Genomic DNA, 16665 nt, shown 5'->3' with positions numbered 1-16665 from the left:
GATTATCAGCAGAGGTCCAAGTTAGGGAGAAACCAAAAGCAATAGCCCTTTGGAGCAAGTTCTCCAGAGAGGAGAGTAGGAGCACCAATCGTCCTAGAACTTCCCATTGTTATGGAATCTTAGGGTTGGAAGGATCTCAAGGACATTTCATTTGGCCTCCTCCCCAAAGAGGAATACCTCCTACAACTTTCCTGCTCATTGCCTAAACTCTTCTAATCATGGGGAATTCACCATTTTTGAGCAGGCTTTGTTTCTCAGAACACAAAGTTGTTTTACACATCCTTTCCATCCACTGGTTCTTTGTCCCACTTCTCACACAAGAAATCCAATTCCACCTCTTCCTAAGAACCAGCAGTCATTGCCTGAAGTCCTCTCTCCTGCAGGCCGGAAGATCCCAGTCCCTTTGCCTATTAACAGCAGAAGCTTGTTTAAAACACAGAGCCTGATATTAAACACACTATTCCAGACTCCGATGTTTCTAGAGCAGAGCACAGTGGACTTCCTTTGCCCCATGTTTCTAGTTCAGCAGCTAGAGATTACATTGCCACATTTATGTATGTATGTGGTCATTCGTTCATTTATTCAGCTGCCACTCTACACCTTTGTTTTAAAGGGACACTATGGTCTATTAAAAAAAATTCCTGGAGCGCCTGGGTGGCTTAGTCAGTTAAGTGTCTGCCTTTGGTTTGGGTCATGATCCCAGGGTCCTGGGATGGAACCCTGCATCTGGCTCTCTGCTCAGCAGGGAGCCTGCTTCTCCCTCTCCCTCTCCTGCCGCTCCCCCTGCCTGTGCTCTCGGACTCTCTCTGTCAAGTAAATCTTTTTTTTAAAAATTCCTTAGTATGTTTTATTTAGGTGTGTTTTACTAAAATAACTAAGTATTATTAGATGAATTGCTATTAATCCAGGGTTCCAACATCTTGGGTATAGTTCCTTTTAAAAATTATTTAACTTTTCTGGCTTTCATATGTCTTGCCTCCTTAGAAGACAGCTCCTACCTTTTTCTTTCATAAAACTAATGAAATCTGTTTGGGTCTCACTGAAAACTGGGACAACTCTTAGCTTCTGTTGGCCTGTGTCTAAAATTCGATCTGTCCTTTTTAAGCCTACTGCAAAAGTTGACCTTGAATTTTTGTATTGAAAGTTCTCCCTTGGGTGTGTTAGAAAAAAAAAAGTGCTTTATTTCCCTTATTTGAAACTGAAACAATTTAATGAGTTAACTGATTTACCATATTTCTCTTTATCTCTTCCTTGCTTATCTTGACTGCGGGAATCTCTGATACCTTTAATCTTAGGCTGACAAGAATTAATTAAGTCAATGGTGAGATCTCTGGGGGAATTCAAGGAAATGGTAATGTTTACCAGAACACACATGAGCATGTGCCAAGCATAACTCATTCATTGGCAGTGGTCTTATTCTTTTTGTTTTGTATTTGTTGTATTAATACAAAGGAAGCATCTCTAAACTATATTGCATTGCCCAAAAATATTTTTCTCAAGTACATATTTTTGCCTATATGCACCAGCAAGGGAGCTGAAAGAGAGGAAAACAGACAAGATATAGGCTGGAAGGCATGATTTTAAAACCTCAGTTCGCCCTAATAATAATCAGGAAAGTAGGGCGTCTGGGTGGCTCAGATGGTTAAGCGTCTGCCTTCGGCTCAGGTCATGATCCCAGGGTCCTGGGATCGAGTCCTGCATCGGGCTCCCTGCTCCTTGGGAGCCTGCTTCTCCCTCTGCCTCTCTCTCTCTGTCTCTCATGAATAAATAAATAAAATCTTTAAAAAAAAAAATAATAATAATCAGGAAAGTATTGCTTGGCAAAACTAGCCAGGGAGGCCAAGTGAATCATACAGACCATCTGTCTTTTTGTTTGAGTCTCTAAGTGGATGTGTGCTATTTTGTTTTCTCTTGCTGTGCTACCACTATCACTGGGCTTTCTGGAAGGGTTGAGGCCACACTGCAGGTAAGAATGAGTTTTCTGTGGCACCACCCCCATTTCTCTGGCATCTTTGAAAAGAAAATGGTGTAAGACCAAATGAACCATGAGAGACAATGGACTCTGAAAAACAAACTGAGGGTTCTAGAGGAGAGGGGGGTGAGGGGATGGGTTAGCCTGGTGATGGGTATTAATGAGGGCACGTACTGCATGGAGCACTGGGTGTTATATGCAAACAAGGAATCATGGAACATGTATGGTGATTAACATAATAAAATAAAATTTAAAAAATTAAAAAAAAAAAAGACCAAATGGAAATCCCAAGAGAGACCTAAAGGGATGTGTGAGCTGTTTGTGCCTTTATGAACTGATTGTTTTTATTTCCTCTCAATTAGTGTGACCACTGGATGGCATATGATAAGAAACCGTCTTCAGAAATATCATTTCTATATAGCTACAAACACATAATCTGCACTTGCCAAGTTAAAGAAAAAATAACCCGATTTTTGTTGTTGTTATTCCCTTTCCTCTTCTTTGTAGATTGTGAAATTGAAAAAGTAGATCTTGTTTTCCTCATGGATGGTTCAAATAGCATTCATCCAGATGACTTCAAGAAGATGAAGGAATTCCTGGCATCTGTTGTTCAAGACTTTGATGTCAGTGTCAACAGAGTACGTATAGGTGCTGCTCAGTTTAGCCATACCTATCGGCCAGAATTTCCACTGGGTACTTTCATAGGCAAAGAGGAGATATCATTTCAGATTGGAAACATCCAGCAGATCTTTGGATACACACACATTGGCGCTGCACTCCGGCACGTGGGGCATTACTTCCAGCCAGACATGGGCAGCCGGATAAATGCAGGTACCCCGCAGGTGTTGCTGGTCCTCACAGATGGCCAGTCCCAAGATGAGGTGGCCCAGGCTGCTGAAGACCTGAGACACAAAGGTATTGACATTTACTCTGTGGGCATAGGGGACGTGGATGATCAGCAGCTCATTCAGATCACCGGGACTGCAGATAAGAAGCTAACGGTTCATAACTTTGATGAACTGACAAAGGTCAAAAAGAGGATAGTTCGCAACATCTGTACCTCGGGGGGTGAGAGCAGTAAGTATTTAATGTGCCCTTCATATTTTTTCCTTCCCTGTCTTTGCTGACATTCTCCTCAATCTCTGTTTACATCCCCAGGGGCTGGTAGGAGAATTTAGATTTGTGCCTCTAGATTTCAGATTGAACTTTTCACAGTCATTAAGTATTTCTTTGTGACTTGTGGATTGAAAAACAGGACATCTGAGAGCCTTTTGTCTCACACACCAGCCCCCATCCTCCACCCCCCCCACTCCCCCCCACCCCGCTCCGGAGCCCATGCCCACTTTGCAAATGGGAATGCTGTGGCATGAGGAAAAGGCCATTGTTTACAATCTCATTGGTTTCAGAGGTTGGAGACCCTGTCTCAAAGAAGTAAACAATTTGACAGGTTTTGGTTGCCTGGCAATAAGGCCTTCAGGCTGCCAAGTGCTGTGGCAGGTGTATAAAGGACGAAGAGCCTTGAAGATTTAGATCTTTATTATGAAACTTTACTGTAGAAGTTAGTAAATACCTTCTTAAAAGTTAGTCTATTTTGACATTTTCCAACAGATGGAAGGAAAAATCTTGAAAGAAGGATAATTTTTTTCCTATTTTTGTAGATGTGCCCAATGGGTTGGCTGTGGTTCTGTGTAACTATCTATGGTAAACAGAAACTCTAGATTTTCACCAGGACAAGGAAAGCTATCTGGTTGCTAGGAGGCAGCTCTGGAGACAGACAGCCTGGCTACCAAGCCTTGTTCGATGGCCATTTTTTTCTTGGACAAGTTGCTTAACTTTTCTGTTTAATTTTCTCATCTATAAAATGTGAGCAATAGCAGCACCTAGTTCAAAGATCATTGTCAAGATTAAATGAGAAAATGTGCATTTAAACTTTATAATTACATCCCAGGTGTCATGCTTACTCAATGTAAAGTCACTTCATTTTTGTCTACCACTGATCCATTAAATTTATTCATGGGGGCCAGCTCTTCCTTTGACCCTAGTCACTTTAAGGAAATAAGTGAACATTTTCTTGGTGATTAATATGTCTATCAAAAGGTAACCATTAAAACTAAAAACTTCATTCAAGGTTACTCCACTTTCCCAGCCTCCCACAGGCTGCTCACCGGCCATGACAGAGGAGATCTCACGTGGTTGGCATTTTACCCATTGTTGCCCACCTTTCACTTCTACCCCCTTCTCCTAGGTCCTGCCCTCTTGTTGCTAGCCATGGTTCCAGAATGGGTTGGGGAAGGGAGAAGAGCTAAAGAAGTACAGAAAATTTCTTACTTGATGATGCTTGGCAAGAATTGGTTTTCTGTGACAATAGCCCATATCTAAATCTGGATCCATTCATGGGTCTTCCAAAGACTTTCCCTCTCGCCCTCCACATTTGGCAGGGGATCGCTCAACCATAGTTCCTTTGAGAAAGGTAAACATGTCTCAATTCCAGATGTTCCCTTATGCCTTCCTCAGCCTCTGGGCATCTGGTGATGCCCTCAGCTTTATTCTGCTGCCATCTCTTTGGTCCTCCAGTTAGCCACCTTGGACAGGAGATCAAAGGAGTCCACGATAGCTCCTTCTTACATGTGGGCATATCAGCTCCATGGGAAACAATTACATATCAGTTGCCCCAGTAAATACTAGAAGTTACAGCCCCTCAATGTGGTCACGTCTCCTTTGCAGAGAGAGCAGTGTGTCATCCTGTGGTTCATTCTTTAGAATTTCTAGGCTTGTCTCATCTCTGAGTTCTCTCTTAGACCTCCTCTTACATGACTTAGAGGAAATTACACAGTGAATTATATCTGTGACTGGAAGTGGTAGAAGGAGTCAGAATTCCCATGAATTCAGTTGGGTTGGACATGGGAACCAGAGTCATCCTGGCCCTCCTGCCCTGAGGATGATGGAGGCCATGACAAAGCCTGGTTTCCACCCCCTGCACACTTTTGGGAGACCAGATGATGGTGGCAGCTGAGGCTATCCAATGGGTAAATGTCCAAGTCCTGGATTGGGTGGAGAGGAGGTAGCAAATCTGAGAAATACATAAACTGGGTCTCTTACACTACCTATTTTCTAGATCATTCTTTTTTTATCTAAGATACCCCTTCTTTCAAAAGCCCCAAATTTCTCTCTTATCCCAACCAATAACTGCCAATAGCCCAACTTTCCCCTTTAAAGTATTTAAGAAATTTTTTCTAATCTTACTGATATATCCTACCTTCTTGACAGTATTTCTTAATTCTAAAAATCTGCCCCATCAACTCTAATTATGGACTTTGTAAGTCAGATAATTAAAATCCACTTTTAAGTCTGACAGGGAACTGTCAGACTACCTGCTTAGTCCAATCCACTCTGTTCTGTTGTTTTTTTTATTTTGGACTATATAATCTCATTTTTATAAACAGGAAAATTAATGCCCAGAAAGGTTAAGAGACTTGCCAAAAGTTATCTAGCAGTAGCAGCGTCTTGGCCAGTCCATGACTAAAATTAAACATGGAGCCTTCCCACTTAAAGACCTCCCCCCATCCAGACTTCCACACTGTGGTTTGTGAGGACAAGTCAAACACTCAAAACACTAGTTTTGCTTCTCCTTGTTATCACCCTCCACAGCAGTGCTGTGGACTCCCTTCTCAAGTTGCACTGCGTTTATCGCCATTTTTCAATTCCCCCTCCTGCTATCCTAGGTTAATCCTTCATTATTTCTCTTGGAAATCCAGTGTTAGCCTTCTCCCCAGCTCACTTCCAAAACCATCCTTGCCTCTTGTTAGCTCTGAAGGGCTCCTGATTTGAGGGCAGATGTCTCTGTAGAGTTGGTAAGACCCTTCCTTCCAAGAGAGTCCACTTGATTAATATGGCCTAGTCAAATTGTATTTAGACATGTGGCTGCCAACTCTGGATTTGTTCCTCACATTTATTCCTTTGATCACATTATTATGGAATAACTTTTCAATTTGAATTAGTTAAATAAACACAGGGAATTTATTCACTAATCTAGACAAAAAGTTAAAACACTAAATTTTTAGAGGGGACAGTTCCCAGGATCATTCAATGACATTTTGGCATTTCTGCCACTGTTCGTTTTTCAACAGTCTCAAGATTGAAATGATAGGATATTGATTCAAGAGGAATTTTGGAAAGGACATATTCTGATGCTTCCTTCTGACCAGTTTCTTTCTCCTCATCTCCCTTTCCAAATATCAGAGATTTTTCTAAGAAAGTTCCTATGGCAAAATAAGAAATAAAGAAAAACTAAAGAAAACCCACCTTTCAGATGTTTTGATAACATTGATTTACCTGAAATGTCATGGTGAAAATTGATTATCAGATAAGGATTTATTTTCCCTCACCCAGCTCTTTTCTCATTAAATGGGAATCAGGGTACAAGGGAGTGGTGAAAAAAGTGAATCAAGCTACTGGCCCTTATTTTAAAATTGGAAAGGGCGCCTGGGTGGCTCAGTTGGTTAAGCGACTGCCTTCGGCTCAGGTCATGATCCTGGAGTCCCTGGATCGAGCCCCGCATCGGGCTCCCTGCTCGGCAGGGAGCCTGCTTCTCCCTCTGACCCTCCCCGCTCTCATGTGCTCTCTGTCTCTCTCATTCTCTCTGTCTCAGATAAATAAATAAAATCTTTAAAAAAAAAATTGGAAAGTGACATTTTGATTTCAAAGACTTGCAAATGTACAACTGACCAGTGTGTCTGGAGGTAGTATAGGTGGGCATTTGTCCACACAACAGCTATCTGAAAAACTGCTTATCTGAACAAAGCAAACTAAAAATACATATTCTTCCTCCCACCTTCCCCTGCCTTTTTTTTTTTTAACCAAGCAAGCTAGTTAAATTTGCTGGATTTGCTGAATTTGCTGGAAAATTTGAAGTTTTTAGCCAACCTAAAAGTTCTGGAAAGAAGAGTGCATATGAACTATCATTTTATCCTCCTCTGATTATCTCCCCTTTAGGAGGCTCAGCTTAAATTATCAAGCCCCTTCTAGTTTCTCCAATGCTTAACATGTCCCTGGCCCTAATAAGGATAAAAGCAAAGCACTCTAAATGGGAAACCTCTCTAGGTATTTATCAAATCTCCAAATAGCAATGGCTTCAGCTTCCTGAGTGCCTGAGCCCTGAAGGGAATGCCATCTTTGACATAAACTAAGCAAGATGCCAAAGGATCTCTTGTAGTTTTTCTTTTTTCCTTTTTCTTTTCTGAGTGGATGTTAGAAGACAAAAAGAAGAATCAGAGATTGTTTTTAGAGAGAGAAATCATCACAGTCATTCCTTTAGACAAGTCCCTTGTGATTTATTTTTTTCTAAATGACTATTCGAATATTTTTATACTTCCCTTGTAGTTATAATTTAATATTTGTCAAGTGACCTCAATTGGTAAGTAGCATGGTATGAATTTCCTCTTTCAGACTATTAACACTTCCACATGTAACTTTAGATACTTAAATGATTTTGCGTGGCTTTTTCAGTGGCCCCAATAAAGTCTTTCAGAATTTTTTTTTTTAAGATTTTATTTATTTGAGAGAGAGAGAATGAGAGACAGAGAGCATGAGAGGGAGGAGGGTCAGAGGGAGAAGCAGACTCCCTGCCGAGCAGGGAGCCCGATGCGGGACTCGATCCCGGGACTCCAGGACCATGACCTGAGCCGAAGGCAGTCGCTTAACCAACTGAGCCACCCAGGCGCCCAGTCTTTCAGAATTTTGTTACAAAATCATCTAGATTTTATACCAGCTTAAAAAAATATTCTATACTTACACTTTTACCAGTTATAAAAGAGTGATTCTAAGCTTCTTCCTTTATTCAGTCATGTTCTTCCTTGTTTTCCAACTTTATAAATGGAATCAAAATAAGAATTTCAAATACCTTGATTCAGATATGGCAAACAAGCCAAATAAAGGTATTTGTTGATCTAATAAGATATACTTTTCCCTTAAACCCTAGATTGTTTTGTGGACATTGTGGTGGGATTTGACATCTCAACTCATGAAAAAGGGCAGACTTTGCTTGAAGGTCAGTCTTGGATAGAAACCTACCTTCAAGACCTCTTACGTACCATCAGCTCCCTCAATGGGGTAAGCTGTGAGGTGGGCACAGAGACTCAAGTTAGCGTGGCTTTTCAAGTGACCAATGCCATGAAAAAATATTCACCCAAGTTTGAGATCTATAGTGAAAACATACTGAACAGCTTGAAGGATGTAACAGTTAAAGGACCATCTCTTCTCAACGCAAACCTCTTGAGTTCTCTGTGGGATGCATTTCAGAATAAATCAGCTGCTCGAGGAAAGGTAAGCTGGTTTTACTTTATCTGCTGGTCTATGGTTGCGATGACATCCTTTTTACTCAATTTTCTTTTTGAATACTTTCCTAGGTGGTTCTCTTATTTTCAGATGGATTGGATGATGACATCGAAAAGCTTGAACAAAAATCTGATGAACTTAGAAAAGAAGGTATTGAGCATGGGGAAGAGTGGGAAAGGAGTGTTTACTGAGTTTATAACCTCAGAACTCAATTCTGGCTCTTAAGTTTTCAAGCACTCAGATAACCCTGAATTTGTCCACCAATATGCACTTGGGAGAGCAAATGAGCTCTCAGAACATTCTGGCATCTACTTTTTTCTTCTTACACTATGTATGTGAAACAGCACGAATATTAAGTCCTACCCTTTCCCTCCTAACACTCTATGTCTTCTTCCTAAGCTTTCCTGGAGAATATTCCTGTATCCCTTGGCCCACATTATCTAATATTGCTACTTCTTTAGGGTCTGCAGAAGTGAACAGTGTATTTCTCCTTGACCAAGGAATAGAAGAATTGGATTATTTTCTTTTGACACTGTTAAAGTTTCCAGAATCTCAGGCATTGTTGGACAAGTCTACTCATATTTTGGAGTTTTCTAATTAGTTCCTTCCTTCAGACCACAGATGGCCAACCATGGTGCTTAGGAGTTTTTAAAGCATTGGCACTGGGCTTTTTGCTTTAGGAACAAATGCCCAGTCTGACTTATTGTCAGTTCTTACAAAATATGGGTCAGTGGAAGAAAAATGAACCCACATGTTCTGGTTTGACTAAGAATAGAAATACTTTCCTGTAAATGGATGCTATTGGTGCCCCCTTTCCGAGTAGTTTCCCCCATCCTCCAGCTACTGTGACTGTTCACTGCTAGAAACTCACAGGTTCTCCTTTCTCTGAAGAATTGCTGTCGACCAGTGGAAGCCATTCACCTGGAAGGTTACTCCCTACCCCACCCCTAGGCAGCAGGTAGAGTACATGGAATTGGACCTTACCTCAAAATGGCACCAGTTCTGTGGTATAATTTATGTTCCAGAGTTCCCCATGGGATCAGGCTGAAGCTAGTCTTCAGCTGAAACACTATCTTGCTCAGCTCCTTCCCCTGCCCTATCTTGCTTTCTTTACCCCTTCTTCAAAGAGTGCTTCCTCAATAAATTGTATGCATCCAAATCCCTTTCTCAGGCTCTGCCTCTGGAGAACCTGGCCTAAGACAGTTGCTTAGGTTGCTCCCAGGTTAGCTACTAGAAGCTAGGGGGATCTGTTCTGTTCTGTCTCCTCAATCTTAAACAAATTGCAAAATTAGCTATATTTACAGCTGAAAAGTAAGACTTTTTATTTTGCCCTTTATTTGCTAAAGCTGCTTTCTTTTTACTCTTTCAAGTCTTGGCATTTTTTTTATGATCTGCAATGGAGATATTAATGAAGACTGAGAATAAGACCCTAGAGTGCTTAATTTGGGTGGGTAGGGTTTTTTTTTTTGGGTTTTTTTTTTTTTTCTTAAATAATTTAAGCTTTTCTTTTGTGGTGAAAAAGATGTATCTTCTGCACACAACATAAGAGTTTTCTCCAGGAAGTTTCCCTCAGAACACCCAGATTTCTAAGACCAACCTTCTTTTTCTCAACTCCCAAGGAAAAACTATTAAATGAGTTTCAACTTCAGAAGCTAGATTTTTAATATCCTCAAAAATTCAGAGTCTCTGAATGGGAGAGATGAAGGGATGACGGCCATAATGTTTTTTGAAAAGTGTTAAATGGTTCTCAATATGGACAAGGAGTACCGCTAGCTCTGGCTTCCCATGTTTAAACATATATGATTTCAGTTGATGCTTGGCCCTATGATCCAGTAGCCTAGGAGAGCCTCCCTAATTTGGGGCCAGGTATCTATATGTATAAACTGTGCACTCATCATGAGACAAGAGGAGACCTGGAGAAAAGGATACTCAATGGTGGATGTGGCTTTTTAACTAATCCACATGGATTGGGGTTTGAATTCATTTAGTTTCTTTAAATCTAGTGCTCTAGAGTCTTCTCGGTGATTCTTACATTCTTTCAATTTTTGAAATATTTTCTTCCTTAATTTATTTTTAGGAATTGTATTTAAGATCTTTTGACTTATTATTGGATGAGTCTGAAAGGAGCAGGATCAGAGTCCCCCATCCTGAGGAAAGCAGTTACAAATAATAGTTATATGCATTATTTGCTGCAGATCAACAATCCCATGGTTCTCATAACTCTTACATTTTTACATTTCTTGGAACTTACAAGAAAAATCAGATGTGAGATTTCCCCCCTTATAAATAGATCTATTAGCATGCCTTCTCTTGATCAGTAAACTCTTTTCATGAGCTTAGCATTCCTCACTGTCTATCCCAGCCCACTCCACCGTCCCTTTTCTTCTTGTCATTCTCATTCCTAGAAGAGTGACTAACACCTTGTTTATTTGAGAGAAGCCAGAGATATCAACACTAAAATGAGGGAAGTCCTGATAAATCAGGACAAGTTGGTCACCCTATTCTTTGGTGTTTCTTCATTTATTCCACTTCAGCCAACCTCTCTGTTTTCCTCTCCTAGAACTTGAGCCTCCCCCATATGTCCCTGAAACTTTATTCTCCTCATTCTCTTCTTCCTCTCACCCAAAATCATCCATTCAGAATCATACATACATTTAGAAAACATTAACTCTCGGGTCTGTGAACATTTCCTTGTTCTAGTCCATTGGCTTCCAAGTCCCATCTAAAGATGTCTTCACTCATCCATAATGAAATGAGGAAACTTATGCCAATAAAGCTAAGTTTATTCAATTTTAGGACTGCTGTTTACTCTGATTATGTCCTTATATACTTTTGTTATTAAAATGTCTTTTGATTGTAGGCTTTGGAATCAGGCTGTCCAGGGGAAAAACTAAAAATACCACTCAAGCCAGTCAAATAACCTTTCCAAGCCTCAGTTCACTTATCTGTAAAATACAGCTATAATTCTACATATCCATACATTTGGATTTGTAGCCTACAAGTAAGCTAATGCATGGAAAGCACTTAACTGACTTCTAGGCACATAGTAACTATTAATAAATGAGAGCACAGTTGTTGATGCGGTTACCTCCACCATAAGGATTGCCAGGATTATTACTGGTATCATTTCATGTTTATATCAATCAGTACTTTATAATTTCATGTTTGTATCAATTAATACTTTGCTAAGTAAGTCAAAACCCTTTGTTAGTCCCTTACAGATTTCTTTGAAATATTCTGGTCTATAATGGTCTATAAAATTCCAAAGTTTATGAGCTACAGCTCTGGATGATTATATGTCATTTGTTTCTAACTGCCTGACAAGAGGTCTCTTATGGTCTTACAGTCTCTTACTCTAATTCCAACTGGATTCTCAAATCCTTAAGAGGTCATTATAGCTGTGCTTCCCAAACTTTAATGTGCATATAAGTCATGTGGTGATTTTATTAAAATACAGATTCTGATTCTGTAGATAATTCTGTATTTCTGAGAAGTTCCCAGGTTATGTAAGTGCTGCTGTCCAAGGATCCCCCTTTGAATGGCAAAAATTTGGAACATTTGCTTTCTTGATATATCAGTTCTTCTGTATCTTAGTATACTCTATGGACCCTTTTTAAATCATTATATCTCACTTCAAGTCATCCAGGAACTGGAAGTTCTGTTGTAATATCCCCTGCCTCCAATTTAATTAGCTTTGAAAAATGTAATTCCTTTTGTTCTCTGATGATAGTCTTGTCACTTGTCAGTTTTACATTGCATGGTTGGGGGAAGTAGACAATAAAATGAGTGTTCCTCTTGCAACTGTTTTCCTAGAATAACAATTTAGATACATATGCAAAAAGATTAAAATAGCCAAAACCACCTTACCCAGAGAATTGTAAACTGTGTTGGATAGGCCTGAATGCCTTCATAACTGTTGCTCTGGATGGAGCCACCGATACAAGTGACCTGGCTGATCTTCTCTACATTGAATTCGGGAAAGGGTTTGAGTACAGGATCCAGCTCACTATTGGAATGAGGGACCTTGGGAGCCGACTGTCAAAGCAACTGGTAAGTTACTTAGAAAAGGCTGGTGAGTTTAAATTTTCTATTTGTTTTGTATATAGATTTAGTACTTATGCTTACGAATTTGAACTAATTTTGTTCACTTGGGTGTGAGAAAAAGGCTTTTCTGAATTAGTAAACAGCCTAAATAAGAGGGTGTTTTGAAAAAAAAAATGTAATATGGTAGAGATACATCAAAGCACGTTTAATTAATATGCTTGGCAAAAAAGGGAAGAAATTTATAGCACCTATGATCCTGCCCGAATTACAGTCACTGAATGTAAGCGCTGGAGGGAATCTGAGGTGACAGGGTGAATCCACTGCTCCCTCAGCCAGCTGATTTTCACATCCCTTGTGGATCCTAAGTGTCACAGCTCACTGCAGTGAGTATAATACTCGTGTTTAAGATGTGTATTTTCCCTGCAACATGGCTTGTAAAGGAGAGCCGATTGCACTTGGAGTTCAACCAAAGGAAGAGGAACCTGCCCCGATATTGGAGGAAGAACACAGCAACATGATGATGGACCTCCTCCTATGTTGTACTGTATGTGCGATCAAAAGCTTTGTCAATGTCTTGACTGCAGTGTTTGCCTTGTGAACTCTTTTTAGAACCTAATGTCTACATGGGTGCAGCCTAGTCCTATTTCTTTCAGAAATGTACAAGGATTCAAACTAGAGTGGTGAAGGGTTACCAGATTATGTGGCACCACTTTCACCTTAATAACTGGCTAATGATCTCTCATTTGCTTATGATTTATGAATTCTGTAATCACATCAAGACACCTTCCAATAACATGCTAGCTCCTACTATTTTTCACCTGTAGAATGTGTATATAAATAGATGTTTAAACACCATTTGTTAAGTGTAGTAATTACGTGAAAATAATTCAAGAATATGGAAGTTTTGTTGGAATTGCTTTTTCTACATGGGAAGACTGTGTCTCTTTTACAAAAGGTCTTTTTTTTTCCTACTATTTTTTTCCCCTGTCTTTGAAATTCGTATTGGTAATTCATAGAGGGAGGAAGTTATTCCTCAAAACAAGCCTGTCATTGTTTCAATATCACATCAATGCTAGATTATCAAAGAAAAACTTAATTTTAGAAATATATCAATTTTAACATTAATAATAAAAGATCTAATGCTGTAGGGTTTTAGTGATCCGAAGAAAATTGGTATTATCTAATATAAAATCAAAGAATCCAGTTTGTTATTTGATTTCACACATTTCAAGTTTTATTGGTTTTTCTGACATTTTTAGGGGAAAATTTTTTTCTAATGGCTGAAAAGGAACATTATATAATAGACACAGAAGCACAATTGCTAAATGATTATTATGACAAAATATTTTCATTTTTCATCACACTAGATTTTTGATGGGAAACTTTTCAACACAAAGAGTGATTCTACCCCACCAAGGCCAAGCATGGTGTTTACTGCAAATTTTCCTAAAAATTAATCTTGTGGGTTAATTGTAGAAATGCAGTGGAATATGTCAATTTTTCAGAGGATGACTAGGTTCAGGATAAAATTCACTGATATTTTTCAATATATAATATGGTTTTTCAGCCAAGGTATAAAGGGGAATCTTCTCCCCATTACCCCATCCTCTACAGCAAGGGTTTTGGAAATGTTGAGTGTGTAGTTGGTGTTTTTGAAATCCTGTCACAAAAACTTTTCTGGAAGTGTTTACCACTGGATTCCATTCTAAGCACTATGACATCGGGCACTGTCTAAATCCTTTAGCATGCAAAGATTTCACAAAATAGGGAAAGGAGAAAACAACATTCATTTTATTGAACAAAATATTGGGGGCAGAATTATATAAGGTAATCAGCAACACCATGGTCAATGCTGGGATGGGGTGGGATCAAGAAATCACATTAATAAATTAGTATGCACTGAGCTGGCCATGGCTAAGCTAATAGCATTTTGAGGATACAAAAACCTCTTTGAGGAAACAAGCCGTAACAGACTCTTAACAGAGAACAGACTGAGGGTTGATAGGAGGTGGGGGATGGGCTAGATGGGTGATGGGATTAAGGAGGGCACTTGTTATGATGAGCACTGGATGTTGTCTGTGAGTGATGAATCACTGAATTTTACTCCAGAAGCCAATATTGTACTGTATATTAACTACCTACAATTTAAATTTAAAAAATAAAAGAAACCTCTGAGTTGATTTGAAGTTCTCATAGGGTGGAGAATGCAGACCACAGAAGGAAGGATAGCAGCTAAAGAATGTCTCATGCACTCTCTCTGGAGCATGGTTACTTTAATGGGGAATAATGAAACTGTGGAAGAAGTCTGAATGACACCATCGAGCGTGTATGTGTGATTTGGGAAGCAATGCCACCCAATGTCATGTATTTCTTACTCTTCCCCAAGGTTAATGTTGCTGAAAGGACGTGCTGCTGTTTATTCTGCAAGTGCATTGGAGGGGATGGCATAATGGGGGATCCTGGACCACCGGGGAAAAAGGTGATTTTAGTTAAGATTTATGGCTCACCTTATTTGAATGTAGTATGTCTTTCAGACATAGGGTTAGGTGGAAATAAAGGATGATTTTAACTTCTAGATAGAGCCTTTGAGGTAACCACTTACTCTCCATGACAACTAGATACGCCTGGCTTTCCCTTGGCATTCTAAATTGGAGTCTTCTAAAAAACTTTCAATACAAGTGTCAGGAGGGACAACTGCCAAGATCCTTGATTATCTAGTGTTCCAGCAGGGATGACAACGACACCCAGAAATCAACGGTGATCTCTGTGTTGAATAATGAAAACCTCCTGAATATCAGTGTCCTTTCAGTGCCCATTTTTAATGACTGCAGAGTCATTTAAATGAAGTAGGGTATGTTTTGGGTAGTCTGCTGACAAGCAAATTAGGTCAGCTCACCCTGTCCTCACAGAAGATGTGGCAACGTTTCAGTCAGCTTTAGCCAGACCAAAAATATCACAGATGTATGCACAAAAATGCCAATCATAAAACAGTAGCCAAAAGTAGATTTATGTATTTCCTAACCAAAAAAAAATTATGTACTCTTATAAAAAAAAAATATGATTTGGGAGCATGCTAAAATATGCTAAGTGCTAAAATATGTACAAACATACTATGGATGTGTTTAATAATTTCAATACTGCTTGTTTACATGTGTGTTTGATTTGTGAATAATTTGTAGATAGCACCATAACTCCCAAATCAACATGTTTGTGTCTCTGAAGAAAATTTTCGGACTATTTCCTGAATGCTTCAACTTTATGGAAGGAGAATGGTAGATTTAAAAAAAAAAAAAAAAAAAAAAACCGGGCTCAGAAAGAATGAAAAGAAATGTGTGTGGTCTATTTTCCTATGTGTAGCATAAATCCTAAAAGAAATTTTTGTTAAGAAAAGAGGGTAATTCTAGTCTGTCAAGGGCAAATATAGCTGTGTTCATTTGAAGGTTTGACTGAGAAAAAATATTCCAGCACTATATATAACCCCAGAGAGGGTTATGGACAGCATTATGATCCACACATGCACACACCCTTGAGTTATCTGGATACTTGTTTCAAAACTACATTTATTTTTATGTGTATAAATACAGCCTATGTTGTGGGGGGAGGATTATTTTTTTTTTCAAACTCCTGTAATTCTACATAAAGTAAAACTATAGTTAAAGATTTTTGCTTGATGACCTTTGGTTTTTGGTCTGTGGAGTTCTAATGCATTCTTTGTTTCCTTATTTCCAGGGATCCCCAGGTTTTAAAGGCAGTGAGGGCTATCTGGGAGAGGAAGGTGTTGCTGTAAGTCAAGGTTTATTTCACCTCTATTTATTCCTGAGAACATATCTACAAAAGGAAATCGTTTGTGTCAATTCAGAAGGAAACAAGAAAAGTCAGAGACTAAGAATTCATGTACAAAATCTGAGGTCTTTTCTAATTCTCACTGGGCTTTGCTTCTGGTGGTCAATAATGGTTTATTAACCTATTGTCTCCTCTTTGGCTGTTCACCAACGCTGCACAATGAACTTAATGAGAAAGTTATTTTTTTCACCAGGGGACTCAAATCACTGCCATTTCCCCCTTCCTGATCCATTTTGCACAGGTAAACCAACTCCCCACATTATTTATCAAGGACCTCCACTCTTAAGTCCATCCACCCATCCATTCATCCAGCCATCCAGCCATCCATCCATCCTTCTTCCTTTCTTCCTTCCATCCGTGCATTCCTTTAACAATTATATATTGAGCATCTTACCATTTACCATAATAAGTGAACTTCTCCACTCATGTATTCATCTAACAAATATATATTAAGGCATTCTACCATGTTTCAG

General features: G+C 39.3%; 1 protein-coding gene across 1 annotated transcript in view; it reads left to right on the top strand.

The window, feature by feature from the left end:
- Positions 1–16665, top strand: part of COL6A6 (collagen type VI alpha 6 chain) — a 114130-nt gene that overhangs the window by 17751 nt on the left and 79714 nt on the right. The window contains exons 10-15 of the mRNA XM_021678708.1: positions 2480–3049; positions 7950–8293; positions 8377–8455; positions 12201–12355; positions 14736–14828; positions 16079–16132. Coding sequence (XP_021534383.1) covers positions 2480–3049; positions 7950–8293; positions 8377–8455; positions 12201–12355; positions 14736–14828; positions 16079–16132 — 1295 coding nt within the window. The remainder of the gene's footprint in view (positions 1–2479; positions 3050–7949; positions 8294–8376; positions 8456–12200; positions 12356–14735; positions 14829–16078; positions 16133–16665) is intronic.

The sequence above is a fragment of the Neomonachus schauinslandi genome, chromosome 1 (assembly GCF_002201575.2).
Source record: "Neomonachus schauinslandi chromosome 1, ASM220157v2, whole genome shotgun sequence".
In the NCBI taxonomy this organism is placed as follows: Eukaryota; Metazoa; Chordata; class Mammalia; order Carnivora; family Phocidae; genus Neomonachus; species Neomonachus schauinslandi.
The sequence above is the reverse complement of the archived record's forward strand: the minus strand, read 5'-3'. Positions and strand labels throughout refer to the sequence as shown.